This window comes from Daphnia magna, linkage group LG7, assembly GCF_020631705.1.
Source record: "Daphnia magna isolate NIES linkage group LG7, ASM2063170v1.1, whole genome shotgun sequence".
Taxonomy (NCBI): domain Eukaryota; kingdom Metazoa; phylum Arthropoda; class Branchiopoda; order Diplostraca; family Daphniidae; genus Daphnia; species Daphnia magna.
The window spans coordinates 13,073,442-13,099,303 of NC_059188.1; the positions used below are offsets into that span (position 1 = coordinate 13,073,442).

The 25,862-nt window shown below is 41.9% G+C and overlaps 9 protein-coding genes across 15 annotated transcripts; 5 read left to right on the forward strand and 4 right to left on the reverse strand.

The window, feature by feature from the left end:
- Window positions 1-383: 383 nt before the first annotated feature.
- Window positions 384-1,222, forward strand: LOC116928006 (39S ribosomal protein L50, mitochondrial). The gene is made up of 3 exons (XM_032935060.2): window positions 384-540; window positions 605-857; window positions 924-1,222. Exons 1-3 carry the CDS (start codon window positions 481-483, stop codon window positions 1,157-1,159), a joined length of 549 nt encoding a protein of 182 aa, XP_032790951.2. The 5' UTR covers window positions 384-480; the 3' UTR covers window positions 1,160-1,222.
- A 42-nt stretch (window positions 1,223-1,264) lies between these two features.
- On the reverse strand, window positions 1,265-3,273 carry LOC116927999 (protein YIF1B). Of its 2 annotated transcripts, none has more exons than XM_032935053.2 (5): window positions 3,123-3,273; window positions 2,222-2,686; window positions 1,850-2,142; window positions 1,687-1,777; window positions 1,265-1,612 (listed from the first exon to the last, which is right to left on the reverse strand). In XM_032935053.2, the coding sequence occupies exons 2-5, from the start codon at window positions 2,666-2,668 to the stop codon at window positions 1,439-1,441; spliced, it is 1,005 nt and encodes a 334-aa protein (XP_032790944.2). In that variant the 5' UTR covers window positions 2,669-2,686; window positions 3,123-3,273; the 3' UTR covers window positions 1,265-1,438. The 2 variants fall into 2 exon arrangements, with proteins under 2 accessions (XP_032790944.2, XP_045032427.1); XM_045176492.1 differs by lacking the exon at window positions 3,123-3,273 and adding an exon at window positions 2,801-2,825.
- Window positions 3,274-4,002: 729 nt separating this feature from the next.
- Window positions 4,003-6,327, forward strand: LOC116928000. The gene is made up of 5 exons (XM_032935054.2): window positions 4,003-4,683; window positions 4,762-4,949; window positions 5,032-5,161; window positions 5,229-5,378; window positions 5,448-6,327. Exons 1-5 carry the CDS (start codon window positions 4,314-4,316, stop codon window positions 5,618-5,620), a joined length of 1,011 nt encoding a protein of 336 aa, XP_032790945.1. The 5' UTR covers window positions 4,003-4,313; the 3' UTR covers window positions 5,621-6,327.
- A 454-nt stretch (window positions 6,328-6,781) lies between these two features.
- Window positions 6,782-10,226, forward strand: LOC116927991 (protein prickle). The gene is made up of 6 exons (XM_032935044.2): window positions 6,782-7,289; window positions 7,376-7,464; window positions 7,528-7,932; window positions 8,027-9,242; window positions 9,338-9,601; window positions 9,674-10,226. The coding sequence occupies exons 1-6, from the start codon at window positions 7,236-7,238 to the stop codon at window positions 9,887-9,889; spliced, it is 2,244 nt and encodes a 747-aa protein (XP_032790935.2). The 5' UTR covers window positions 6,782-7,235; the 3' UTR covers window positions 9,890-10,226.
- A 1,366-nt stretch (window positions 10,227-11,592) lies between these two features.
- Window positions 11,593-16,048, forward strand: LOC116927993 (potassium channel subfamily K member 18). 3 transcript variants are annotated; one of them, XM_045176484.1, is made up of 3 exons: window positions 11,593-12,308; window positions 13,534-14,175; window positions 14,948-16,048. In XM_045176484.1, the coding sequence occupies exons 2-3, from the start codon at window positions 13,557-13,559 to the stop codon at window positions 15,715-15,717; spliced, it is 1,389 nt and encodes a 462-aa protein (XP_045032419.1). In that variant the 5' UTR covers window positions 11,593-12,308; window positions 13,534-13,556; the 3' UTR covers window positions 15,718-16,048. The 3 variants fall into 3 exon arrangements, with proteins under 3 accessions (XP_045032419.1, XP_032790937.2, XP_032790938.2); XM_032935047.2 differs by having other exon boundaries at window positions 11,594-12,277; XM_032935046.2 differs by having other exon boundaries at window positions 11,593-14,175.
- Window positions 15,885-20,472, reverse strand: LOC116927995 (two pore potassium channel protein sup-9). 4 transcript variants are annotated; one of them, XM_045176488.1, is made up of 12 exons: window positions 20,344-20,472; window positions 20,091-20,263; window positions 19,813-20,027; window positions 19,373-19,569; window positions 19,131-19,232; window positions 18,974-19,040; window positions 18,753-18,877; window positions 17,430-17,473; window positions 17,224-17,330; window positions 16,472-16,739; window positions 16,272-16,396; window positions 15,885-16,191 (listed from the first exon to the last, which is right to left on the reverse strand). In XM_045176488.1, the coding sequence occupies exons 4-12, from the start codon at window positions 19,551-19,553 to the stop codon at window positions 16,059-16,061; spliced, it is 1,152 nt and encodes a 383-aa protein (XP_045032423.1). In that variant the 5' UTR covers window positions 19,554-19,569; window positions 19,813-20,027; window positions 20,091-20,263; window positions 20,344-20,472; the 3' UTR covers window positions 15,885-16,058. The 4 variants fall into 4 exon arrangements, with proteins under 4 accessions (XP_045032423.1, XP_032790940.2, XP_045032424.1 ...); XM_032935049.2 differs by having other exon boundaries at window positions 19,131-19,269; XM_045176489.1 differs by lacking the exons at window positions 19,813-20,027; window positions 20,091-20,263; window positions 20,344-20,472 and having other exon boundaries at window positions 19,373-19,795.
- A 123-nt stretch (window positions 20,473-20,595) lies between these two features.
- On the reverse strand, window positions 20,596-21,346 carry LOC116928007 (transcription elongation factor SPT4). The gene is made up of 4 exons (XM_032935061.2): window positions 21,204-21,346; window positions 21,036-21,142; window positions 20,920-20,975; window positions 20,596-20,859 (listed from the first exon to the last, which is right to left on the reverse strand). Exons 1-4 carry the CDS (start codon window positions 21,270-21,272, stop codon window positions 20,738-20,740), a joined length of 354 nt encoding a protein of 117 aa, XP_032790952.1. The 5' UTR covers window positions 21,273-21,346; the 3' UTR covers window positions 20,596-20,737.
- Window positions 21,347-21,445: 99 nt separating this feature from the next.
- Window positions 21,446-22,565, forward strand: LOC116928004 (Meckel syndrome type 1 protein). Its single transcript, XM_032935057.2, has 3 exons — window positions 21,446-21,605; window positions 21,708-22,087; window positions 22,175-22,565. Exons 1-3 carry the CDS (start codon window positions 21,446-21,448, stop codon window positions 22,415-22,417), a joined length of 783 nt encoding a protein of 260 aa, XP_032790948.1. The 3' UTR covers window positions 22,418-22,565.
- Window positions 22,460-25,641, reverse strand: LOC116927992 (mediator of RNA polymerase II transcription subunit 15). Its single transcript, XM_032935045.2, has 9 exons — window positions 25,356-25,641; window positions 25,192-25,279; window positions 25,054-25,105; window positions 24,886-24,972; window positions 23,530-24,815; window positions 23,335-23,466; window positions 23,071-23,262; window positions 22,851-23,010; window positions 22,460-22,763 (listed from the first exon to the last, which is right to left on the reverse strand). Exons 1-9 carry the CDS (start codon window positions 25,409-25,411, stop codon window positions 22,576-22,578), a joined length of 2,241 nt encoding a protein of 746 aa, XP_032790936.2. The 5' UTR covers window positions 25,412-25,641; the 3' UTR covers window positions 22,460-22,575.
- Between the last annotated feature and the right edge of the window lie 221 nt (window positions 25,642-25,862).

Sequence of the window (25,862 nt, forward strand, 5' to 3'; positions counted from 1 at the left end):
CCGAGGTTGCCATTGCAGCGTCGGCCATTGTGGTCCTTCTTATTGGTGGATGGTAGGTCACGTGACTGGAAAATTTTTTCCTCTCAATCTTTCCCCCCATTTCCACATTTGACAGCAGTAAAAGAATTCAGCATTTTTCTCTATTTCACTGATATTTTTGTGAAGTTTCAATCATTTACAAAAATCTTTTTTAATGATCTATTGAATTTTAAACTCAAAATCATACTAATTCCCATCAAAGGCTAATAACTTAATGAGGACAGCACTTTCTTTTCCTGTTAAAAAATATTAAAAACAGAGCTTACAAAAAGCGGGAAAATATCATATCGTCATGAATTTCGGATATATTATTTGCATAGGAATGTTGAGGGAATGAACAATGGAAAGTTGTTGTTTGAAATATTTGAAACTTCATTTTTTCTTCGAGTGTGTGAATTGAATCGTGACAAAACGCCGGCTGAACGTGAAACCAGGTGTCTTATGTCATCGATAGATGGCTTTTGTTTTTCTTACAACAGCATGGCTTCTGGATTTTATCAAGTTTGTATTTTATAATTTAACATCTTTTTATTTGCTTTGCTCAAATTTATTCCCTTTTTTATAGGCAAAACGCTTTGCGTCAACCATTGAGTCCGTCGCAAAATCTTTAAGAGATAAAAGTTATCTTCGTCCGCACAAACCTTATACTCCTCCGGCTGATGTCGAGCAAAAGCTCAATAGCATTTTCGAAAGCCAATTGGGATCAAATTCAGCACAGATAAGTAATGGCCGCATTAAGTTTAAAGTGCTTAGTGCTTGCTTCAAGGAATTTAATCATGGAATCCCTAACTCCAGATTACATGAAATTACAACCACAGGTAATAGCAGTTATCCAATCAGCCTAATCGGTGCTCATTTATTCATCACACACCTTTTTTTTTCAGACGACATTAGAAGCTTCTATGTGCAAGAAATAGATGCAAGAGTTCCTCTAGAAAAATTCAAATCCATTGAACTCCCACCGAATGTCTCAATCCAGTATGAATACCATCGTTTTCATCCAGAAACAGACACCATGTTTGGTGGTGTCAGTGCTTTCCCAAGAAGGTCTACTGTAGTCACTGGATTGTCTTACAAGAAGAAATATGCAGGCTACACATCAAAACCCTTATGGCATTAAGTCATTATTTGTTTCTGTATCTAACATATTAATAGTCAAACAATAAATGAAAAAAACAAAACATGTATGCTTTATCTTGTTAACTTTTTAAATAAATAGTCCATCTTTTGGTTGTAAAGAACTTTCAAGTTTATTTGAAATTTTTCAAATGACATTGCATTCAGAATATAGGTCTTGGCAAAAATTTATAACATCTGAAAACGAAAATACGCTGGGAGAAGAGACTGATCAATCAGATGAAATAGGGAAGCGCTCCATTCCGTTCTATTGTCACATGATTCATGGACGTGCTAGTTGTCGAGTTAACCACCACATCATAAGCGGCTGCAACCCTCCCATGAAAAGCAAAAGATAGGTCCGGCGCTTGGAGCCCTCCCCGCTGAAACTAGCATTGTTCTCTCCATACGCGTCACGCGATGACTCTGGTAATATCTGAACTTTCAGCGAACGAATCTGCGAAATTAATTGATGTTTAATATAGTTTTTTTGTGTTTTTTTCTTAGATTTTTTGCTTCTATTTTACTTACTAAGAAGAACATGGTGGCTGCACTAACATATATGAGAGCTAAATGATATGCTGATGGCATAATGAAGCTAGCTATGACAGCAACAATCATTCTGAAACACGAAATAAAAAAAAAATAAAAAAAATAATCCTACACCTGTAAATAAAAATTGATTAATTGATACCCGACGTATTTGTAAGAGGAAAATGCCAGAATGTCAAACGATGTAAGTTTTGTTTGAATATTCATAAGATAAAGCGTCACCCAAATGACCAACACTTCAAGAAGCGCCCAGATTAACGCTGTGCTGGCCTGAATACCTAATCCTTCAGGACTGAAACGTTCTTGAATGCCGAGTGATACACCGCCGATGAGCAAATATGTGACAAATGCCATAGCAGGTATGTAGAGGTCAGGTGCATTCAGTTCATATCGAGGTTGGACTGGTTCGTCCGGATTGTACTTGACCGACCAGTCCTAAATATAAGGAGAAAATTAATTATATTATTAATGGCTAATTTACATACAGCAGTTTCACTATTTTAACGAAGCTTACCCTATGCGTGAAAGGGAATACAAGAAGAGCCAATTTTTTTGCAACGTAAGCTGTGTCGACTGAAAAGTAGTACTTTATCCGAGATGTCGAAACGTACTTATTTAATTCACGATCTAATGCCTCTTTGCCTTGGCCCATTAGACTGTGACCATACTGCATTGCCATATTGGCCATGACAGGGTTCTGTAAAAACTGAGTGGGCATGCTAAAGTTATTTTGCTCATTGCCACCACCAACTGGCATAAATGGCATTCCTTGCTGAGGGTAGTAATTTGGAGACAATGGAGCCTGAGCAGCTGGGTTGTATATGCCAGCTTGAGGTCCAGCCATATACATTGATGGGTCTGAATGTGTGTTAACATTTGGCTGTGGATAGCCGAATTGGGGATATGGCATAGGATTTCCTGGTTCCTGCTGCATCTCAGCTGTTCGTCTTGCTTTACGCATGATTGATTTGATGGTGATCTAGATCAATGACAAAATTAATAAGCCTTGATGTTTGAAAAACATAATGCATATGGATTAAGTTTTTTCCTTAACATCTAAAACTTTAAATTATTGGAAAACAACTAGACATACAATTAAAGTAATCAGCTTAAGATGTCAGCTTTAATTTGATTGTTTGCTTATTACGCAAATGTGAAGAATAACCTTAAAGTCTTACAAACCAAATTGTCAACGACAACCTGTGTTTTTAAATAAAATTTATATTTTTATATCCGTCAGGAACCGTGTGGATTTACAAGTCCTTTTGCTCTTGTTTCTATACGTTGGAAGAACGTGACCCGTGCAAAAAAGGGACCACAGATAATTATTTTCATATCATTTTGCGGAAGAGTTTAAAGATGTTATTCTAGCCTGGATTAAAATGAAAACGAGATTTTTCTGCTAATATTCTCACCCGAAGAGTGCCAACCGGTTCGCTTCCAAGTCACCAAAAAAACTCATCAACTCCTTTAAGCTATTGCTGGAAGTGTTGAGGATGCTCTAGCTCCATTCAATATACTAAAAACGGCCAGCGGCTGGCCCAGCGCACGTGGTCGTTGGCTGCTTCTGCTTGCATGTTTCCTGCTTGGCTCCGGAGTCCGGATGGCTCGTTGCGTCGTTCTTGTCGAAGTCGAACCTCGAAGCAGGTCATATGAATATGAACATGTCCTTTCGTCTTAGCTTTATAGACTTCCTAACACAGAATTATAAAATCTCTGGCAAAAACTAATTCAGCAACAAAATTTTATGCAAAATCGTCGAGAAGATTCGACTATGACAAGAGATGTCATAGACAGTTAGTCATAGAAGTCGATTCACCAAACGCAATTATATTACCTTGAATTACATAAAGATTAGAAGCCATTTAAAAGCTTTTGACATTTCAGTCAACAAAAAGCTTTATGGAACAACAAGAGGAATTTCTCCCTCATGACCCGGTGGGATACGATTCAAGCCGTTAAGTACCGCATTGTACCAAATGACGAGAAATAGAGCAGTTTAATACTAGATGGTGGGCTTTGCGTGTTGAAACGCGAAATCCACGCTAAATGGTAAAATCCAAAAAAGTGTTAATTTTTGATCAATTGCAACGTTAATTTGCATAATAAAATTGGATGTTCTATCAGACTATTGTATAGTGTCATGACATGGTAAAGGAACTTTATGAAAGTATTTCGTAATTCGTAATTCAATATTTGCCTTCTTATCCGTATTAGATCCGGCTGCTAGCCGTGCCAAACAGAACAACATTCCCTTCCATCTAGCGAGTACACGAAACACTGACATGCGTTTATGTTTGACAGTGACAGCTCTTCAATGGATTAGTCTGGCGTGCAGTGTGCATATTTTGTTTGCTCGTTGTATTATATGTGCGTGACTTGGTGATTCTTCCGCACGTTTGCAGTTTTTATGTTGCGTCGTAAAAATCAACGTCTGACCAGTTTTTGCTTTTAATCGTAAAACTTCTACTTACTCAACGGTGTGCTTCTATGTAATCCATTGTGTGACAGCGCAAACTGTGAAATTGCTAACCTACTGATGGATCTACACAATGGATATGTTTTAATTTCTATCAGATGATCACATTTTCTTGTCGTTTGTTAAAATGGCCAAAGCACTGTTCTGTTTACTTTGTTTGTGGTTCAGCGTGTGTTCTGCATCTCAAGTTGATGACGTATCAGTGGCCCATGTCTATGCTGATATTGGATCTAATGTGTCTTTGCCTTGCCTACCACAGTCTCTCAGATCTAACACACAGGATTACACTCCTGCTGTTAGTGAGAACACTCTTTTGCTTTGGATCAGAGAAGGAAAAACCCTTCAACACAGCAGGGTTGAAGAAAATGGAATTCTCGCACTGACCAAAATCACCAGAGCAGATTCTGGTATCTATACTTGCCAGGCAGAAGAGTCTTTTGGCTATTCTGAAAGCACATTCATCAGAAACATAGCCCAAGTGGAACTTCATGTTAAAAGTATGTTCAGCTTTCAACTCAAACCATACATAACCATAAGCTTGTCAATGTACCTTGTGAAATATTGTGTAATTTCAGCAACACCACCTGCTCCAGCATATTTGACGGTCTACCCATCATCAGTGTTGGCTCTAGTCACATGGAAGTTGAATAGCACAGGGGGTTACCCAATAAAATCAATCTCAGTGATCTATCAAGAAGTGACAGATGATTGGAATAATCCGGCTTGGCATCGGACGTATCCCGAAGAACTGAAGCCATCTATTGTAATATTCTTTAATTTTGATACTTCGTACATTCATTATTAATTGTGATCCCAATCCATTCATCATCCATTGTGATTGTCAGACACAAGTGGAGATCTACAAACTGCATCCAAACACGACATACAAATTTAGAGTATGGGCATCAAACAAACTAGGCCCAGGAGACTATGCAGAAGTTATGGCCACCACCAAAGATTCAATTGATGATCAAGGTACACATACATTTCGGTCACGTGCCAATCCAAGAAATACTGAAATATTTGTATTATTTCTTTCAAGTTCATGGAAGTCATCTGCTGACATCAAGCTATGAACGCTTTCAATCGAGTCCTTGGATCCTCACCCTAGCCGTGCTCATCGGTTCAGTAGGATTCACTGTTCTGGTGTTGGCTTTCTTTCTGCTCCAGAATCGAAGGATTTGTTCGAGGAGTAAGTCGTGCTACTGTAGATTACCCAAGCCACCCACATCATTTATCTCATATTTCTTCTGAAAAACAGGAAGGACATATGACTCATCAGACGATATGGAACTTGTGACAAACATTATTGTGAACCCCAACTATCAGGCGGAGAATGACCGCACCCTTTTGACCAACGAAGGCCACAACGACCGTCAAGCTCTTTTGACGTGTAACTTCATAGTCCCTCGTCGCCCAGCAGTTTGTTTGTGAAATCACTTCTATACATATTCAGCTTTCTCGTCTCCCGACAGCACCCTCAGATTTTTTAAAATAACAATAATTGCGCAATTTGCTGGCTACCCTACTGTTATCCACCTGATTGCCACATTGTCAGCCACGTAGAAATCGCCAATTCATTCGGCGTGTTGGTTAAGTTTTCTCATAACCAATTACTTACCTATTGTTTACATTTGTGTTCATAACACCATATGGATCTGTTTTCAATACTCCCAGCTAATTTTACTATCGATCCAAACGCCTTTTTTTTTTTTCTTTTTTGGTTTTCCTAGTGGGATAATTATCGTCCCCGCACTCGCTTGTTGCAATTGGAGGATTTTGCACTTCTAGTCGACACATTTCCCGTCTTGTCCTCTTTTCTCTTTCACTCACTATTCCTTATATAACGCAATTGTATTTGAAACAACGGCCTTTGATGTAAACCGTGCATCGTCCCGCGAAATAACTCAACGTGAACAGGAACAAATCGTTCGTCTTATTTAGCCATTTTAGATTGTTTGTTCATCCACCCACGCATTACGTATCCACACTAAATGCTGCACTTCGTTTTAACACACATCCATCTACGAGATCCTCATGCTCGGATAGCCCTGCCCCTGATAGCAGGTTTGAATTTTAAAAAAAAAGAATGAATAATAATCTGAATGAAGTGCAAATAAACGTAAAATATTGTCACCAAATGTGATCCCTTTAATGCACTAGGGTGTTGCGTGGACAGTGGAATTTAAACTATTTCAATAAATGGGGCGAGGCCGTCACGATCCCTTAATAGTAAAAAAAAAAAATAAGAACTAAACAATGGAAACTGTCGCTGTAAGTCTTATGCGATGAAGTCATCGCAAATTTTTGCCTGCGGCTCCAATGACGTCAGCTTCCTCGGTATCCCCCCCCCCACATCATTTTTAAATTAACGATTCTGACGAAATGTGATAAAAGAAAATAAATCTTAGCCGTTCTCCAACAGTTACGTATTCGCTTTAATTAAAATGGCAACGCCAAATGACGAGATCCTCAAGAATGAGATAAGGTTCCGCTAGATGGCTGTAATAAAAACCGACGTTCTCTTTTTCAGCCGAGTGAATTCAACATCCGCCTGTTATATTACTACACATACAATAATGCACTCCCTTTCCCCTTGGCTCTCTCTCTCCCTCTTACTCCAAACCATCTGTCCCTCTTTACATCCCTGGATCTATTCAGTATCGCTCAAGTGAGCACATAGTGAACGTCGGAATCGCGCCCACTGCATACGTTCTTTTCTGCCTCTCTATTTACCGACGTATGGTGGGTGACCGACGTTTGCATTCCCAACTCCCCATCCAGTTTTTCTTTTTAGTGTTTCTGTGTTTGCGTGCGAACAGCAATAAGGAAAAAGATAATATACCATTGGTGAAACGTGTCAAAAAGAACTGACGTCATTCCAGGATTCATCTTCCCATGTGAGATAAGGACCAACAAAAAAACAAAACAATTAGCGACCTAAGCTAATCTACAGACGACTGATTACACACATCTAAAGTGTGTGATAAGGATTGTACACGTCTTTCACCTTACTGTCGAGAAAGGTTTTCCATTTCCAGGACAGACAATGGCCGCCCAACAAGGATTGAGTCTCCTAAATTTGGAGAATAAAACAAGACAGGTAAATGGGTCAATTATTAGATCTTGGGACATTTTCGTCCAAAACTGATCAGTCATCGCCATTCTTTTGTGTTTTGGTTTTGTTAGCAACCAAAAATCGCTCACGAACAAGGCGCCGGATCGCAGTGCACGAAATGCGGGCCCAAATGTGCTGGATTCGATCTCCATTATTGGAGGTGATTAGAAAGTTATTTAGGCATCAAATATTTAAAAAAATAAGATAACATTTTTTAAAACAGAAAAATCTGTCGAAATTGTCGTTGTGGTAAGGAGAACCACTTGGTAACGGATGAAGATCAGTCCAGCCGATTAGTCCGTCTGTTGGACAGTCCTTTTTCATCGAAAACGGAACACGTTCCAATTAGTCTGAAAGGAAGTCCCACGGCGAGCAGACCTACAAAATTGACTTTCAGTACGCCAGCTGCGGTGACAATGGATGCGCCGTCTAGTCCGCTGGATTGGGTCCCCCCAACAGCTGACTCGCAATTAGCTGCTAAATACATCGAACAACTTCCAGTTGCAAAGCAACCCATTACGGGTAGCAAGGCGGCTGTTGACCGCAAAATAGCTCTCGACCGTCAGTTGCCATCGCACGACCTCGATCCAGACCAATGCCAATCCCTGTCTGCCGATGAGAAACGAAAGTAAAGACATTTCAATTTTTGTTTTCTAATTTCGAACGTCCAATGACCTTGTTTGGATTTTTCATATCTTCTTAATGTCCCCAAATCAATATAGGATGGAAGAGTATGTCAAGAACGTCAAACAATACGTAGTGGGTCAAGGACTGATTCAGGAGTGTCCACCGCGAATGGGGAAACTTCCACCTCCGCCACCACAACTGGGCCGGATTCTGGGCGAGAAAGTCAGCCAATTAACTTTGCAAGAATCTGCCGCTGCAAAACCTATTCAAAATAGACCTATCCCATCGTTCGTCACGGCTAAACCGTTCGTCAAAGCCGAAGGTTCATCGGCGGATCAAATTAGGCGGATGGCGGCTAAACCTCACGCCGGGATGGACACTGAACAGTTTCACGATTTACCTCCACCGCCGCCGGATATGCTGATGGAAAATCCACCGTCTCCAGCTCCTCCTCTGCCGCCAGCGCCACCACCACCTATTCCGCAATTGACGATGGATTCCGACAACCCAGCGGAACAAAAGAGAAACAGACGCCAGGATCCAGTGATGGATTTTTTGGATTTTTTGGATGAACAGGAAGGAAAAAAGTTGCCGGGCAAACTGAAATCGCCCTTTTTGCATCAGGCTGCTGCATCCGGCACTTTCAATGCCACAGCCAGGCCGTTCGGAGCATCACCTGGTACGTCGCCCAAGTTGAACCAACGCAATAAAGTTGGCGTTACATCGTCGGCTGGCGTAGCTGCGGTCGCTGGAGTCGGAACCGCAACCGGAAGTCGAGGTTCGTCTCCGAGATTAGGTGCACGTGACGGGATCCACATTCCACCGACTTCGGGATCCGGATCTTTACCAACCAACAGCAATCAAGCGCCGCGTCGATTACTAACGACCGATTTCGATTATTTTCCGGAAGAAGTGGCGACATCTAATGCCAACAACAATCAAGTGCCTATTATTCCAAATATCAACAACAACAACAATCAATCACCCTTGACGAATAGACGCCCATCTGGCCAAGTTGCGCATCCACTGTACGAACAGCAACATCCATCGTCTGTCCAGCATCAGAACCAACAGAGAGGCAATAGCGGGCAGGATAACAATAAACATGTGACAGCTCAAATACCTCCTCCAGTCCAGCGAACCAGCAACATCCAGCAAGAAGTGGTTTTCCAAGACACGGAGGCCCAGAATGCATGGTCGTGCCGGAAATGCAGTCAGCCCATTGAAGCCGGAACTGTGGCCATTTTCGCCGAAAGAGCCGGCAGCGATAAATGTTGGCATCCGCAGTGTTTCCAGTGTTCCATCTGCCACGTAAGTATCTTAGCGGTTTGTTGTTCGCTCCTTTCCCTTTGCCCCTAGATGGCTCTCTGATCGCCTTTTCCCCCCCTCATTTCTGTGACGCATAGGAAATGCTGGCGGATTTGATTTACTTTTTCGTCGATGACAACATGTTCTGCGGCCGTCACTACGCCGAGCAAATGAAAATTCCGCGATGCAAGGCCTGTGACGAGTTAATTTTTGCTCCGGAATATACGAGCGCCGAAGGAGCCAGTTGGCACATGGATCACTTTTGTTGTTGGCTTTGCGACACTCCATTAGCGGGACATCAGTACACGCCCATCGAAGGACAGCCGCATTGTCTCGACTGTTACCAAAAGAAATACGGAAAGGTTTGATCGCATAACATAACCAAAAGTATTTTCACAATTGTGTAACTCGTTACCGGATGTGTGTGTCTGCAGGATTGTTACGAGTGCAACAAGCCAATCCGAGCGGAAGAAACGCGAGTAAGTCACGGCGAGATGAACTGGCACAATACGGCCAGTTGTTTCAAATGTCGCCAGTGTCAAGTTTCCATGATGAATCGTCAGTTCGTGTTGAAAAACGGGCAAATCTACTGCTCGCGAGAGTGCATCGTTCAGCATTCTCAATGTCAGGCGCAGTCGGTCCTAGTCTGAAAACAAAAGAAAATTTAAAAGCGAAAACCAAGCAACGAAGGGGAAAATATGCGATATAAATCAACTATCTCCAACCTCTCTCTCTCTCTCTCTCTCTCTCTCTCTCTGTCTTTCGCTCACTGATGCCAATGGCATTACATTCTACCTTCTTTTGTTGCAACATCTTGTTTGTTCTTCCTGTTGGTTATCATCTCAGTTTTGTTTGTTGGGTCTCTTGTCGTTTCCATTCCAGTTCTACTATCATATCTTCCATTTACTATTCCGGCTTCATTGGAGATATTATCTACATTCAGAGAATCCATACAGGAAAATTAAAATAAATACATTGGAAAGCATAGATCCCCTTTTCTAACTTGCAACAATCAACTACCTAATTAACACGCACGCATCTAAAATCTAATGAGAACAAAAACTTGGGATATTATTTCTCTTACCCGGAATCGACACTGTGCTCGCCTGTCAGAGACGTCCAGCAGGTCCCTCATTCTCCGGTCAGCTGACACACCAGCCAATCAAGTTACGCGCCGTACCCTCCCTCGGCCCTCCAGTTACGGGCCCACAAAGTCAATTCGGACCATCACAAGGCGTATTGTTATTCCTGTCTTGTGATGGAAACAGACACCACCCAACTCCGCCCCTTTGGTCTCTTCCTTGGAGCATGTGTGTATCGCTGCAGCAACAATTCACGAAGAAAAAGAAAAAAATCATGTCAGCAGAAGCCAATCTTTTTCGTTCTCGTATTAGCAATTAAGATCACCAACGCCAAGAGCGATCCATCAGCTGCCCTAATAATGATCACTCCTGATGGAATCCCCAACCACCACAATCCTCTGGTCCATTTTCATCACTCTTAATCAGTGTCGCAGGCGAGCTCGTTGAACAATTCCTGGGCAACGTATTCTTCCATCGTCCTGGAAAAAAAAAAAAACTAGCAAAGGATGGGGTAGAGAAATGTCACAGTTGTACATACACAGTTTAGTGGAAAGAAAAGGAGGTTTCCTCTTTACACACATCAAACACAGCTGAGAGAGAGAGAGAGTGGGTTTCCATCGATCGATCAGTTGAATGAGTTGCCAGGGCAACGGATTATATTCCCACAGTCTGCGAATGCAGCTGGGTACACGAGAAATCTATCGCGAGGAATGCAACACTGATGTGCATATGCAGGGGCGGGAACGAACTTCAGGATGAGTAAGTTTACACAGACAACGACAAAGAATCTTGCTGATGTGCCTAAGTGGATAGAAAAGCGATGAATGCACATCTAGATCCTCCTTCTCCTTTTTTACCATTTACTCCTCCAATCACTTGCAGTTTTCTCACCCCTACTTCCTCAGACGGAGGAAATGGTAAACGGCCGTTGTTGGCAAAACTTTCGGCCCAAGTTGTCTGTAAAAGGAAATAATAAAAACTAAAAGGAAGATGGGAAAAAAAGGTAAGATTGATGATGTGCCAATACCGTGCTACGTTCAATCAAATGGAGAAGAAGATGTAATCCAAATATTTGCTGTACACAGTCCAGCAAAGAAGAATCTTTTCAATCACGGAACTCCTCGTCGTCTCATCATCTTCAGATCTCTCGCCGTACGGCAATCTAGATGGAAAGAATTTGGTAGGGTGTGAGTGACTTGCCAAACGGAAACGTAATCTTTTTTCCCAGTTCCGGAATATATATATATAAAAAAAAATAAGACCTTTTATACGACTTGTTTTTTTTTTTTTGGCTTCTTCTTCTTCCGTTCGGATGTTGTGCTGTGGTCTTTTGCGTCCGCGCGCTTGCGTGCATTTTATACCGAGCCCGTCAAATCCGATGTAGACCCCCCCCCCCTCTTTGCCCGTTTTCTCCCAGAACTCCACCCACACAAACTAACATGCACGCAAAACAGTATAAGTTCCTCCAACTCGTTAACGAACAACATTCCGGTTTAGTAGCCGGACAGTTCTGGATACAGCAGTTTAACGTGTGTGCGTGTGTCTCCTTTTGCCCGGAATGAAATGATAAAAGATTTAAATTTTTTTCCACGCCAGATGTGCCGCTAAAAAAAAAAAAAGAGGCAAAAATGAAAAAAGAATTCAAGAATTTTCTTTAACTTTATTTAAGAGGATAAATACCTTGTGTGAAAACCGATTTCGGTGTGTGTCAGGACAGCGGCGATAACAACGATAATCTCCTTTCTTTTTTTAAGTGTATAAGCGGCTTGGTGTTGCATACTAAGTGTCACAACCTCTTTTGGACACAATACGTTTTTCTTTCAATGGATTGCCGAGCCTTTCAATCGCCTTTTGTGCTCCCACTGTCGTCGGAGGAATCTTTTGCTATTCTCTGGATGTGAGCGGGGCAATCCGACGGAGGGAAACAGGAGCGGCAGACAAGAAAGACGTGACACAGTGCGAGAAATCATTCTTTCTTCTTCATCTGGTGTCTATGTTTTTCTTTTTTGTTGGGCCAATTCCTATATGTAGAGATAAAACGTGTATAGGGAGAGGCAGCGGCAGCAGTTGCGAGAGAAAAAAAATCAATACCTTTCTAGTGTTGCCATGTGCCCAGCTCTCTAGGCTTGAATATATAGAGGGAGAGCCGCAGTAGCTCCATAAACTTGACAATAGCGTTTTCTCCTTTCCAGCTCTTCCCCTCAAACGTTAAAAAAAAAAAAGAAACCACAACAAGGGCCACAGTGTCTCGTACCCAGAGAAATGGGGTGAAGGAACGTCAAGTCCTTTGCCAGACGCTATTTGAGGGGATGGATGAAGAGAGACGTGCGTAAAAGAGGCGGAGGTCAAGAGCATTCATCCATTAGGATCCATATTCAACCAAGTTTCCATAACCCTTCGGGATTTTTCTTTCTGACCGCAACTACCGAATTTCCCTCAAGGCGACTCTGGTCGTGATAACAAACCGCTACATCCTCAAGCAAATAAAAGAGGTTATCGAGTTTTTCCAGTCGTTATTCTTCCAGCCCACACAAGTCTATTCTTTTCCTACTCCTGAAAATAGAAGAGAAAATGTACGTTGTATCGATTAGAAATCCCATGCCAGAAAATAAGGAAACTATTAGTGGTATAGAGTACAAAGACAAAACATGATTTATAACAACAATAGTGAGAATTGAAAACCTTCTGAAAGCCAACCACCAGTACAACTATTCTCCCTGTGGCACACTTTTGATATTAGCTACTAATGAGACTATCAACGTACCGTACGCTATTATTATTATCTCCCCTTCTTTTTCGAACTTGCACACTCTCTCTCATTAACTAGTTGTCGCTTCCAGCATCCCATTTCTCTGCTCGACAAAGTTTCATCTTCATCAAAGCGTCAGCAATCATCTATTCAAAACAATTTGTTTTGTTCGTGTTATTTCTTTGTTAGCTGTGGAAGAGAGTCAGATAATTGGGTGTCTCTCTGCTCTTTTTCATGCAAACCATTTTAGAACTATGAAAAAAAAAGAACAAAAAAGATAATTGGATTGTCAGCTGCTTTTTTCCCTCCCCTCATTCAAACGCAAATTTTATGAAAACTGTCTTTTCTGTTTACCTCCTTTTGTGCGCATGTGTCGACTTAATTCTTTTCTTCATACCGACGTGTTATTTTCTTGTCATCCACTTATGTAAAGAAGAGATGAATAATGAATGGAATTATGCAGATCACGGCTTTGAAGGTGGCGTCATGGAAAACGGCAGCAGGGGCGATAGTATGAAAAGGCCATCGAAAAACACTCGACGGACGGGCACGGACTGCCGCAGTTCCTCGGCTAAAATCTCTTTGATGTTCTTCTTCTTGGCGTACGTCTCACTGGGCGCCTACGTCTTTATGTTGATAGAGGCTTCGTCTACCCAATTCCATCATCAACAAACGCCACCGACAGAAGAGATTAGGACAGCAATAGGAGGCACTTTGTTGACCACCACAGGACCTACAACAACAACAATTGATGGGATCTCAGATACCTCTAATGCTGCAGACGTGACCCAAATCAAGGACTTAATGACTCGCCAAGTGCTTGATAAATTGTGGGATATTACGGAAAATTTGAATATCTTGTACAAAGAAAATTGGACTCGGCTGGCTGCCGGCGAGATTTACCGTTTTCACGAAACGATGTATCTGTGGATGAAGAAGGATTGTAATAATCGGCGAAAATCTCAGGAAATGATGGTAGTTGGACATCAACTTACCACAGCATCTACTCCATCTGCCACTGCTGGCCATCGTCAGCACATTTCTAATGTCAAGTGGAATTATCCCACTGCATTTCTGTATGCTCTCTCTGTCATCACCACTCTGGGTAAGTGATGGAGTATTAAAGGATTATATTGCAATGTCCAACAACAACCTGCAACAAAACACAATAGTTCTGAGTCATCATAGTCTAGTAGCATTGGGCTTTAAACAAGAGGATGTTTTACTTACACAAAAGTCTGTGCAACCACACCAGCAATTGTTTTTCATTGAAATGCAAATATCATTTCATTGTGGGGGAAAGGCAAGCTTGCTCTAACTCTATCTAACATGAATCTCTCACAGATGGAATCATCACAGTTCAGGTCATTCACACAGGACACACACATTAATACATACTTATGTAGGGGGGGTAAACAACTTTAATGATTATATGCCATGCGATGCTTTCCGTGTCCGTGCTGTGTAAATAACTCTGTCGTCGTGTGCTGATGCATACAAAAACTACGACAAGGGGCTCTTTTCAAACAAGAAAACCATGTGATTCCTTTTGTTCGCCAGTTAGCGAGATGATACACAAGTCAAACGCTATTCAAACATCCAAAGAGGGAAAGCTACCAGGGAAAACCAACAAACAAAATCGATTTCCTTTTTAATGTCCTCATACAATAGATTGCTCACCCAACACAAACGACGACGACCACGAGAATGGCGCTTAATCTCGAAACACTAAAAACTCCTGTTTGAAATATGCAAATCAAAACAAGTTGCCAGATTGTTTGTTATTGAAATCCATACAAGCGAAACGATTGCAATTCATTGGAATTTTCATTTCTAAAATGTTTATTTATTATGTTTGATTTTTTTTTTTCGATCAGGTTCTTGTCCAGTGATTCCCGAATCAAACGAAGGCAAAATTTTGACCATTCTTTACGCTGCTTTCGGAATCCCTCTGCTTTTGTTCTACCTGACTGCTGTGGGTTCGACATTTTCCTCGTGTTTGATGCAATGCCCATTATTGGATTTTCGCTATCACTCATCTCCTTCAAGTCGACGGCGACGAGATCAGCTCTCATCAGCTGCTTCCGGCCATAACATGTCGGCAGTGCCAACATCAGTAATGACAACACGTCTAGACCCATCTCTGAGCCATCATCAGCAGACGAACGAATTGTTATTCCATCATCCGATGAAAACCGCCACGGCCGTCGTCAAAGATGACGAATCGATCGAGGCAACATCGTCGACATCTAGCAGTAACGACGCCAACAGGCGTGTGTTAAGGATCCACTCCTTTTGGCCACCACTTTTTTGCTTGATTCTGATTCTCATTTTCATCGCTTCCGGCACCTGCGTCTTTAGTTCGCTCATGTCCTTGTCTACGATGGATGCATTATTGCTCAGCTTTATGCTCTTGACGACAACAGGCATCCCAGACGCCCATTCAGTCGTCTGGACTGGACAATCGTCATGGCCTTTAATGGCAGTTTCAATTTACATTTTTCTCGCCCTGACGTTGTGCTCCATCTGTTTCAGTTTGATCTACGAGTGGCTCTTGTCTGAAGGGTCCTCAGTCGATTCCTGCGAAGCTTCAGTTGAAAGTGATGGAACTCGTCATCGAAGATCAAATAGCCTCCTCCGTTCCTGAAACTCCATTTTCTGAAATTGTTCATTTTATAAAAAAAAAAAAACTAAAAACAAATGAAAAAAAAACAAACAAAGAAAATGTTTTTCTTACATTCCTCGATCGTTTGTTGTTCTGCGTAAAAATTGATTTGTTTTTCTTGTTGTCCATGTCTCTTTATATTCCGTGTGTTAACAGTGTCCTTTGATATATTGCAACGTGGCACATATGGAAATTGTTATAAATACATTTTCAACAACAACAACAAAATATGATGAAAAAACCAAAAAGAGTAATATATGTATATAAAGATAACTTAAAAAAAAAAAAATGCAATAAATAGACGACATTGTTATTATTGTGTATCAGGATGCAACTCTGTCTCTGAGTAAGCCAAGCCGGCGTCCTAGTCGTTTGATTTTCATGAAAACAGACTCTTGCATCAGATTGAAACACATGGCCAGTAAAGCCATGCCCAGCAAAAGATAAACGGCGCAACTGGGAACGTCAAACGAACGATTTTTTTTTAAAACAATTTATCTTAAGAAAGAAATAAAGAAAAAACTTTAGTTATTTACATGATGAGTTTACTGTCGACGGCGTCCTGCGAATGGGCAATCGTCTGACCGGGAACGAAATCGCCGAAACCGATCGTTAGTAAACTAGTAAAACAGAAATAGGAGCCATCGACATAGCCCCAATCCTGAAGAAATGAAATGAAAAACGAAAATGAATTTAAAAAAAAAAGAAAGAAAAAGATTTCAAGTTCTTCAGTTACCTCCCAGATACTGAAGAGAATGGCGCCACCAATCACAAAAATGCTCATGACAACCAAACAACTGGTGACGGAAACCGTTTGAGGGTCGTAAACAATCGGACCTATTTCCGCTTCGTTCGTTTCCACCGGAATGACGGATACGGCTATCGCTGGCTCAATGACGCTATTGCCTTTCTGTTTCTTTCGCTTCTCTTTGGCCGGCTGTTGAATCGCAACCTCTAGTTCATTTGTCGACGCCAATTGACCCCTTCTCCGCCGTCTCGGGCACCTGGACAACAGAAATTCACAACCAAATTATCAAATCCCGTTGGATTGCTAACTTTAAAAAAAAATGATCAGTTAAATGTCATCTTTCTACGATGATGACATTCCACAAACATCTAATGAATTATGGTTACTGTTCAGTCAGTGTGCGTGCATAAACATTAAGCGAGCTGTCGCTAGGAGCTGAGCCGACGATTGTTAAACGTCGTAAATCACAAAGTTTAAAAGCGTAGCAGATGGCAGTCAAACTGATTTTTTTCTTTTTCTTTCTTTCTTTCCAGCTATCCAAACAAATATAGACGATGGCTAGAGTTGAAAAAGATGTACGTTAGTCACAAGTGATGTGCCAAACCCATTAGCTGCGTCCATGGCTACCGCTTTCGTGCAGACTTATTCTACTCGAATAAATCATCATCTGCCAATGACGCCCACTCACACACACAGATACAGAGAGATAGGCAGAAGAACGAAAAGAGGAGGCAACTTACTTGCACACTTTTTGGTAGGTGAATTTGAACGAAGTAGCCAGAATTTCGCCCACATTGGCCATGTAGAGCAACATGAGCGGAATGCCCACCATGGCGTAAAAGACAGTCTGTTTTTTGTTTTTGATGGCAGAATCATAAACAAGAAGACGAAATAACGTTAGAAAGACGGAAAGAATTTTGGTGAAACTTGATGTTTGTTTGCTTACGGCTAGTTTACCGCCAGCTGTTCTGGGTGTCAAATTACCGTAACCTGAAACAACAACAACAACATGTCTGTTAATAATGTCGCACTTATTAGTAGCATCCGTTGCTCTTTCCTACATCCATTGACTCTGCGCGCGTCTGCTAGCCGACAACATTGACGATAGGGCGTGCGCCAGGCCTTAAATAAACTTTCATCTGTACCCCTGCTATCCGTTCCTATCCGTTCTCTATAGATCCCGACTTTCTCATAGAAACCCAACAGACACGGCCCGACTGAAAATAGAATATATATCTAAATTCTCTTGGTAGAATACAGCGAAGCCAAGAGAGAAACTTGAAACAGAAAATAGTACGGCAGCCCCCCCCTCTCCGCACTGCACGTAATTCGATTGAAAGAAAAATCAATGGTTCTCTTTGACGTTGGATTACATCCCGGCAGGATGAATCGATTCTTGTTCTGCCTGGGCACAAGCAAAACAATTGGCTTTCTTAAAACATAGTTTAGAAGAGAAAAGGAGGAAAAAAAGAAAACACATTTAATATTCTCTGCTTGTTCTGGGAAGACACGAGTCCAAGCAAAATTCTACAGCATCGTCGACATTTAAAAGGATTGTTTTGTTCTCTCGCATTCTCTAGTCTGAACTTATTCACGAATTTCAGCGCAGGAATGAGACCTAAACAGACACTCCTTTAAACAAGAAAGGGGAAAGAAAAACAGGGAGTTGTACCAGCAGCAATTTTGACAGCATTCATCGCACCAAACATGAGATCCTGCGATAAACAATAACCTCCGGAACTTGTTTTCGCTATTTACTTAGCCCTTTTTTTTTCCTTTTTTTTTAACAAAGCAAAGAGACTTGCAAGTTTTAACTATTTTCATGCTGGATCAACGCCTGGAAAAAACGAAAGATTTTTTTTTATTTTTTACTACCGGACTGAGGCGTTTCTTAAACTTTTTGCATTGGATTTCAACGCTCTTTCGTTTGCCAGTAACGAGTGCGAAAAATCTTGAACGTCTCTGGACAGGATAGTGGCACAGAGTTTTATCTCTCACGTGACATTTATCCGGCCCGCAGTTGGCCACTAACGCGACTGGGCAGCGTGCCACACAAAGTTTTCTGCAACCCACTAGACCTTTTTTTTTTTTTCTTTTTCGCGACGCATGAAAATTTTGATTAACAATCACTTCCATTTTTATCGAAAATTGAATTAGTCTGTTTCGCTTGTTGCAAACGCCGCCAGTTGCTGACAACCGGCAGTAATTCACTGAGAAATACTATCGAAAAATCCTGCCACTAATGTGACGTGGTAAATTGTTGGCTTACCGATGGTCGTGTAAATGGTGATGCAATACATCAAGGCAGCCGGAATGGTCCAGCGCATCAATAAGGGATTTTCGTCTGTACCGTCGTAACCTCGCCGGATGTGACGCACCATGTGCGTTTGATACCTTTAAAAAAAAATCGATATTAAGCAGCTAATTAAAAAAACAAAAACAAAAAACGTTCTAATGAAAAAATGAAGTTCGTTCAGAGACGAAAATTACTCGAAAACGGTGCGATTGACGTCCTGGCGCCATTGGTCGTAATTCAGGACATTGAGGTGATGAGTAACTACGTTAAATCGATGCAACGAGAGAGAGAGAAAAGAAAAATTCATAAAGATGCAACGATAATGCATAATTTAAAAAAAAATCAAGTTACTGTTCCACAGGTAGTCGACGCAGGATCGGCGTCGAGTAATGACTTCCTGTGTCAACGGATGCCTGGCTTCCGCCTCCAAGGCGATAAACATGAAGGCGCCAACTATTGTATATCCGACAATAAGTCCACAAACTCCAATCTAATCATCTCCAACAAAATCATTTGATATGAAAACAAAAACAAAAACAAATTGTCCTCTTGGCAAGGAAACAAGAAATACACCAAGTCTCATTTGGATATACTTGCGTAAAGAAGAAGGCGGTGATCTTCCGGCAACAATCTTTCATTTTGTTCTGCAACGCCATGGCTGTTCGAAGCCGACGGTGTCTCCGGTTCCGGAGCTCGGCCCGTTGGCGATCCATGGCCATCTTGACGTACGTCGAATGCATGGCGATTGGTAATGCTGGAATCGGAGCTGAACATCAATATTCTTCCGTCTCTGCACAACACCACAAGATATGACGTACGTAAGTCAACGATCGGCACAAGTTCACTAATAATATCAAACGTAGAAAACGCACACACACAACGTTGTTCAATGGAACACACCGAATAATCACCGAGCCATTTGTTTTTCTCAAATGAACAAACAAAATCTGATGAGACCGAGCGATGGAGGTACTTGCTCTCACACCGCTCGATGTGAACTAACGGAGATACATATCATAGGGGGGGAAAATACCTCCTGACGTGTTCTCACAACTGAAAAAGAACTCATCGTGTGACGAGGCGGGATACGGTAGCTCTCCTGCCAGGGGTGGTGGAGAGGGAGTTTAATTTTACTTTCCGCGTTGCATCAAAGTATTTGGCAGCCGTTCACGCTGTCCAAAACGACGAAGCCTCTCTGATTGGCTACCTACACCCTACCTACTTCACCCGTCCTTTGATTGGTTGCCTCTAAGTTTTGATGATTTTATTAGTTACCAATTCTTTACCTTTTTTTTTTTTTTCTTTTCTTACTGTGTTTTCGTCCTATCGATGACGAAAGAAGACGCTGGAAAATTTTGCATCACTGCCCGAAAAGATGCCAACGACATGTCGCTTGGAGCACTCTATTGACGCATTTATCACACTTCATCAAGTTCATGTCTGCAATTTTGGACGCTCGTTCGACCGTGACTTTAAGACAAGACCTGTGGAATGAGAATAAAATCGTCAGACATTAAGGCGAGATCAGATTTTGCAATTTAGATCTGCGAACGAAATAACTTACGATAACACTAAGGTCACTGCTCACTATTGGGTATGTGCCCAGTTATCCAGAATTCCAGATCCCTTAGATAACACAAACTACATTGCTGTTGTCTAGATTTGTTTGACGGGGCGATGATACGACCTGCTCTTCAACAAAAAAACATGTATAAATAAATTAATAAAAACGTCGAAAACTTTATTTTACCTATCGAGAACGTTCTGATGATGCAAAAACGGCGATTATCCAAATGTGTTTACATGCACAATTTTGTTGTCAGGCAAGTTCAGGTGTATTTGTCCCAAGAAATGCCATGCTGACATAATAGCATCAGACAGTGTGAATACAAGTTGTTCATTAAAAGAAAAAAAAAAAATGTTTTTGTAAAAAAATGGTAAGAGGTTAAGAATGAGAATTATTGACGTTGGCTTGTATCTCGGGATCTGTAAGTAATGCCTCTAGACTTCAGTTCCCTAATGAAGGTCTCAGGTAGTCGTCCAGACACGGAAATTGCATAAACACCCTTAACCTTTCTGTCTGTAAAGTTTAAAGCAGCAGTTAACATTAGTTAAAGTGCAATGACTTTGTCCAACTCACTAATTCTTTGCCATTTGGCCACCCAACTATCTTCGGGGCTCATCAGAGCAACCATTCTGAGGAAAAGTAAAAAAAATGAACAGAAGTACTCAACACATTGAAATCATTCAACTTACCCATCAAAGTTGGTACTAGTACAATCATAGATGTTGTCCTTGTTATTCTTCATTCGAAGAAATTCATCGCAATTGTCACAGCCATCAAATTCGAATTGCTCGAACGTCTACGTTGCACAGATATGGTTTTACAATGTTGGTGGGATTTGAGATAGTAAAAGACATCACCTTTATCAACGAGCACACGAGGCAAGCTCTATTGTTGCGAAGATCTTTAGGAACAATGTCGACAGACATTTTTGCTTGTTAAAGGCGCCAAACTGAACGCTTTTTCTTTTTCAAAGCGTTTGGAGGAAACAACGTCTGCTATCGTTTCGTCCTAAAACTAGCCAGAAGGGGTGCTATGTTGCCATAACAACTTCGAAAAAAAACAAAACAAACATAAGCAAGTCAGCATTTTAAGGATTGTAATGGGTTTGACAAAAGTTATCGCAGCAACCAACAATATCTTCGTCGAAAATATCAAACCCGATTGTATACGCCACGTTATAAATGTGACCATAGATACCGCCAAGGAATTTCATGACTGCAGCCATGTGTACATCCGGTATCTGATCGATGCAACACCAGGTAATAATCGACTGCTTTTAAAATTCCGTTTAGTGCCTATGACGGCATACCTATCGATCTGCACAAGAAAAATGCTAAAACCGTACTATTTTCTATTATTAGATTGGGTATTAGCTGAACCTAAAAGCCTCCACGGTGTCACCCATCAATCTAAAGCTAGAAATGATTCTAGCAACCACTTTGGACACCGCTTCACGCTAGATGTGTCAAAATCTTGGCATCACTCGTCGTCGGAAACTGCTGAGCTCGTTCCAACTCCTTTACTGCTTCTCCTCTTGGAAGTTTACGATGTCAACATGTGGAATAGACAGAAATCCGTGGGCTACGGTTTCACACACATCCCGTTAACTCCAGGCTGCTACTCAATTGACGTGCCGACTTGGCGCCCTCACGTCACAGATACCAGCCTTCAACTTCACGACTTTTTTCTGGGCTTGGCTCCACAGATTGAAAACATCAAGTACGCCGGATTTCCTGATGATGTAAACAACTTTCTCTTTTAAAACACACTGTACGCATGCAATCTGTCTCACGATAATGATCATATCGTTAATTACACTTCATGACAGGGTAATAATGATACGACGGTTTTGGGTCGTTTTCCGTTCAGCACGGAGGCGTCGGGCTCCGTTAAAGTACGGTTTGATACCATGATCCAAAGGGGTCGGAATGTGCTGGAACAGGAGCAGATTCAGACATCCATCAACCTACACAGACCGTCGGCAACGAGCAACGCCGTGGAGGAAGTGATCCAAACTTACCACAGAGCCAAGCAGAGATTAAAAGCTGCCCACGACGCACTTTTGAGATAACACTTGAGATATTAGCATAGTATGAAGATATATCAGGATGGACACGAGCCAAGAAAAGATTTATTGTATCCCAAGATTCGCAAAAGCTGAAATTGTAGTTTTTAGATATACCTCTTCGCGCCGAGGAAAAATACACAGCTAAAGTATTGTGCTTTTGTTCAAACTCCCAAAGCGACTGTTAGGGAGTTAACGTCCCTGTTATTTGCATTGTTGCTGGTGGGCTTGCATGCGTGGCGAAGAGCCATCTCCCAACAGTTCAAAATTTGGCTGACTGTATAGCGATGAGGCATGTGACGCAACCGATCGCTCAAGCCTTGCAAGACGGCTCGGGTGAAGGAACTGACGTCTGAAAAGACGTAAAACAAAGGAATTTTTATCATGACGGCGTACTGCCACGTTTTTTTTTTTTGTGTTTTTTGTTTTCGTTCTTTACCATAGTCGGGCTGCTGGCTGTCACAAAACGGTGCCATTCGTGGGTAGTCACGTGGCACGACGATACGTAAAGCCGGCACTGAAGGCAAATATTTGTCATCAAGACGACAGATCAGGTGTAATTCCTGCGATCCCATCAGATGCATTTGGTCCATATCCACCTAAAGCCAAAAGCCCGTTATAGAAAGGCAACGTAGAAAGGAGGCAGAATTCGTGCAAACCTTAAAACGAGGGTACAAGTTGGCAACTTCTCTCTCGATGGTATCCATCAATTCATCAGCCCTGTCATCGTCGGCAGAGTCAAAGTGCCGTCTCTTGGGCGCTGGTGGAGCTGCAATGTCGCAACCAATTAGGGAATTGACAGCGGGCGCGAAAGTTCGCTGCAGAGTGTGATTGATGTAAGGAGATCGTGCCTATGGTAACAGAGATAATGTTAATTGAGCGTTCCCCAATCGCGAGGAAGTGTTAGCAAACACTTTAGGTACCTGGTTAGCTATCGTTTCCAATAGGGAGAGCAGTGGAGTGGCAGCTGGTGGGTTGTCTTTGGCGGTAGGAACAGCCACACCCAAACTTGGCACGGAAGCTACTGAAGGAGGGGCCACACTACCCGATTCACTCTAATATTAGGGCATTGAGTACAGACACATTTAGAAATATCAAAAGGGAAAAGAACTACTTACCCTTTTAAAATCCATTTTCTCCAGCACGGCTTCGCACTTGAGTAGAGTATCCATCGGCATCCGTTTGGACGGATTTGACAGGATATCCAACATGATTTTCATTTTGCTTAATTTCTCAGAGTCATCGTCACCAAAGCGACCGATAAGACGTGTCAATGGCTCGATGAAGCGGCTCAACTGTCTTACTTTCTCCAAATACATTTGTTCCTCGGTTCCAGCACCGGATGCGCCCATTCCGCCTCCCTGTCCAGTCATTGCCATTCCTCCCATTCCAGCGCCCTGCGGAGTATGCAACATCCCTCCCCCACCCGGTGTAGGGACGTTCATCATTGATGGCGACGGTGGAGGTAGCAGACTGCTCAAACTTCTTTGCTGTTGCTGTTGTTGTTGCGGACCTCCCATTCGTCCTGCAGCAGCGGGTGAAGAGACCAACTGAACATTACCAGGTGAATGGACATAGGCTGGCGACGGAGCGCTCATATGGCTCGTCATCCCCGACGACATGGGCTGCTGTTGCTGCATTGACTGCATAGGTTGTTGCTGTTGTTGAGCAGGAGAAGGCACTCCAGGACCGGCAAATTGTTGTGGTGTCGATGGATTCTGAATCATTTCAGCTTGTTGCTTGCGTTGTTGCATCAGCATCTGCTGGTTGAGCATTTGTTGCTGTTGCTGAGCCTGAGCTTGTTGTTGCTGTTGTTGTTGAGGGGTCATCTTGGCTGTAGCCGTGACACCTGGAGGACCAGCGAATCTTGGTCGTGGCATGCCGCCACCCATTGGTCCCATGTTTTGTTGTTGCTGATTTTGATTGAGTTGGCTGATAAGTGCCGAACTCGGGTTATTTACTGCAGTTCCCTGGGGTTGTTGTTGCTGCTGCTGTTGGTTTGGGGCGCCAAGTTGTTGCATCAATGGATTACCAATGTTCATATTGGGGTTGTTAGGATTAAACTGGTTCATTTGCTGTTGATTCTGCTGTTGCTGCTGATTCACACCCATTTGATTCATTTGCTGTTGGTTCATCTGTTGCTGTTGGTTCTGCTGTTGCTGATTCATCACCATCTGATTCATTTGTTGCTGATTCATCTGCTGGTGCTGCTGCTGATTTATTTGCTGTTGTTGATTGGGAGCCATCTGATTCATTTGCTGTTGTTGATTGGGAGCCATCTGATTCATTTGTTGTTGATTGGGGGCCATTTGATTCATTTGCTGCTGATCCATTCCCATGTTCTGCATCATTTGCGGCCTCACATTCATGTGGTTCATCATCTGAGGTTGAGAAATGTTACCCACTTTAAAGAAAAAAGAAATTTGAATTATTATTTTTACTTCATTAACATTTAGTTTTCAACATTCACATACCTTGTTGCTGTTGGTTGTTTGATTGAACATTGCCTTGAGGACCAGCAACTCCTACTCCCGTACCACCTTGGGCTCTTGCTTTGGCACCTTGAAAAAATTAAATTATAAATTTCAAATATGATTCAGTATATTCACCAAAGGTGTAATAGACTAAGTTAGCCTACATACTAAGCTCTTTTATGTGGATCAGCAAACGGGCAAGGTAGTTTAAATAATCTTCCTGTATGACAAAGTATTCATTAGTGTCATGTTTGTATATGACTCACAACCATCATAAACCACAGGAAAACCTCTGAATTAGTGTACTTTGTTATTGGCTCTCTGGAAGAAGTGAGTTTCCATTTCGCTAGCCGTTTTGGTCGTGGGATTCCCCGACTGTCGAATGGCTTCCTCGCTACAGGAATAAGAACAAAAAAATTACCAAATAATACACATATTTCCATACATCGTATGATAAAAATTATGCATACATTCTAGCGGCTACATTTTGGCGAAAGCCAGGGCTCTTCCAGTCATCTGTAGCCATTTCTTTTCGTTCGCCGTTGAAGTTGAAACACCTTGAGCAAACGCTGATAGTTTGCAGACTGAAAAACTTGTCAATCGCCCACCGAATTTGTTTTCTTGTTACCAGATGGCGTGAAATTGCAACGTGATACCAATAACCAAACAACGTTTACAGAATGTTCCTCAAAAATTTTGACTAATATACGAAGAATTTTCGTAATAAAAATCCTTCGACAGAACGAATGGTTCAATAACGAACCAATCAACCACCGTTAAATAGATTTTCCTGCGGGATGCCCACCTGAGTTCCCAATGAAATTGTGTCTATTCCTTTCTGGAAACGAATGTTGAAAACTAGCATAAACATTTCTAGTAACAGATTTCCCTGCAATGTTTTACCCGCAAAATAACATGTTCATACGCAGCATCCTTTTCTTGTCAATGAAGATGGAGAAAAAACTTCACTGTCATCG

What these genes read in the sequence shown, in the direction of transcription:
- LOC116928006 (XM_032935060.2), top strand. Translation starts at nt 481, where the DNA reads ATGTCATCGATAGATGGCTTTTGTTTTTCTTACAACAGCATGGCTTCT. An exon ending in TGGCTTCTGGATTTTATCAA is followed by an intron (nt 541 to 604) that starts GTTTGTATTTTA and finishes CCTTTTTTATAG; the next exon opens with GCAAAACGCTTTGCGTCAAC. An exon ending in ACATGAAATTACAACCACAG is followed by an intron (nt 858 to 923) that starts GTAATAGCAGTT and finishes TTTTTTTTTCAG; the next exon opens with ACGACATTAGAAGCTTCTAT.
- LOC116927999 (XM_032935053.2), bottom strand. Translation starts at nt 2,668, where the DNA reads ATGCGTAAAGCAAGACGAACAGCTGAGATGCAGCAGGAACCAGGAAAT. An exon ending in TATTCCCTTTCACGCATAGG is followed by an intron (nt 2,143 to 2,221) that starts GTAAGCTTCGTT and finishes CCTTATATTTAG; the next exon opens with GACTGGTCGGTCAAGTACAA. An exon ending in CAGCCACCATGTTCTTCTTA is followed by an intron (nt 1,613 to 1,686) that starts GTAAGTAAAATA and finishes TTAATTTCGCAG; the next exon opens with ATTCGTTCGCTGAAAGTTCA.
- LOC116928000 (XM_032935054.2), top strand. Translation starts at nt 4,314, where the DNA reads ATGGCCAAAGCACTGTTCTGTTTACTTTGTTTGTGGTTCAGCGTGTGT. An exon ending in AAGAACTGAAGCCATCTATT is followed by an intron (nt 4,950 to 5,031) that starts GTAATATTCTTT and finishes TGTGATTGTCAG; the next exon opens with ACACAAGTGGAGATCTACAA. An exon ending in TCGAAGGATTTGTTCGAGGA is followed by an intron (nt 5,379 to 5,447) that starts GTAAGTCGTGCT and finishes TCTGAAAAACAG; the next exon opens with GAAGGACATATGACTCATCA.
- LOC116927991 (XM_032935044.2), top strand. Translation starts at nt 7,236, where the DNA reads ATGGCCGCCCAACAAGGATTGAGTCTCCTAAATTTGGAGAATAAAACA. An exon ending in TTCGATCTCCATTATTGGAG is followed by an intron (nt 7,465 to 7,527) that starts GTGATTAGAAAG and finishes TTTTTAAAACAG; the next exon opens with AAAAATCTGTCGAAATTGTC. An exon ending in TCTGCCGATGAGAAACGAAA is followed by an intron (nt 7,933 to 8,026) that starts GTAAAGACATTT and finishes AAATCAATATAG; the next exon opens with GATGGAAGAGTATGTCAAGA.
- LOC116927993 (XM_032935046.2), top strand. Translation starts at nt 13,401, where the DNA reads ATGAAAACTGTCTTTTCTGTTTACCTCCTTTTGTGCGCATGTGTCGAC. An exon ending in CTCTGTCATCACCACTCTGG is followed by an intron (nt 14,176 to 14,947) that starts GTAAGTGATGGA and finishes TTTTTCGATCAG; the next exon opens with GTTCTTGTCCAGTGATTCCC.
- LOC116927995 (XM_032935049.2), bottom strand. Translation starts at nt 19,519, where the DNA reads ATGCATTCGACGTACGTCAAGATGGCCATGGATCGCCAACGGGCCGAG. An exon ending in CCGCCTTCTTCTTTACGCAA is followed by an intron (nt 19,270 to 19,372) that starts GTATATCCAAAT and finishes GGAGATGATTAG; the next exon opens with ATTGGAGTTTGTGGACTTAT. An exon ending in CAGCTGGCGGTAAACTAGCC is followed by an intron (nt 17,331 to 17,429) that starts GTAAGCAAACAA and finishes AACAAAAAACAG; the next exon opens with ACTGTCTTTTACGCCATGGT.
- LOC116928007 (XM_032935061.2), bottom strand. Translation starts at nt 21,272, where the DNA reads ATGTCTGTCGACATTGTTCCTAAAGATCTTCGCAACAATAGAGCTTGC. An exon ending in TCGTGTGCTCGTTGATAAAG is followed by an intron (nt 21,143 to 21,203) that starts GTGATGTCTTTT and finishes TGTGCAACGTAG; the next exon opens with ACGTTCGAGCAATTCGAATT. An exon ending in GGCCAAATGGCAAAGAATTA is followed by an intron (nt 20,860 to 20,919) that starts GTGAGTTGGACA and finishes TAAACTTTACAG; the next exon opens with ACAGAAAGGTTAAGGGTGTT.
- LOC116928004 (XM_032935057.2), top strand. Translation starts at nt 21,446, where the DNA reads ATGGGTTTGACAAAAGTTATCGCAGCAACCAACAATATCTTCGTCGAA. An exon ending in TCTGATCGATGCAACACCAG is followed by an intron (nt 21,606 to 21,707) that starts GTAATAATCGAC and finishes TTCTATTATTAG; the next exon opens with ATTGGGTATTAGCTGAACCT. An exon ending in ACGCCGGATTTCCTGATGAT is followed by an intron (nt 22,088 to 22,174) that starts GTAAACAACTTT and finishes ACTTCATGACAG; the next exon opens with GGTAATAATGATACGACGGT.
- LOC116927992 (XM_032935045.2), bottom strand. Translation starts at nt 25,411, where the DNA reads ATGGCTACAGATGACTGGAAGAGCCCTGGCTTTCGCCAAAATGTAGCC. An exon ending in TCCAGAGAGCCAATAACAAA is followed by an intron (nt 25,106 to 25,191) that starts GTACACTAATTC and finishes TTTGTCATACAG; the next exon opens with GAAGATTATTTAAACTACCT. An exon ending in GATCCACATAAAAGAGCTTA is followed by an intron (nt 24,973 to 25,053) that starts GTATGTAGGCTA and finishes AATTTTTTCAAG; the next exon opens with GTGCCAAAGCAAGAGCCCAA.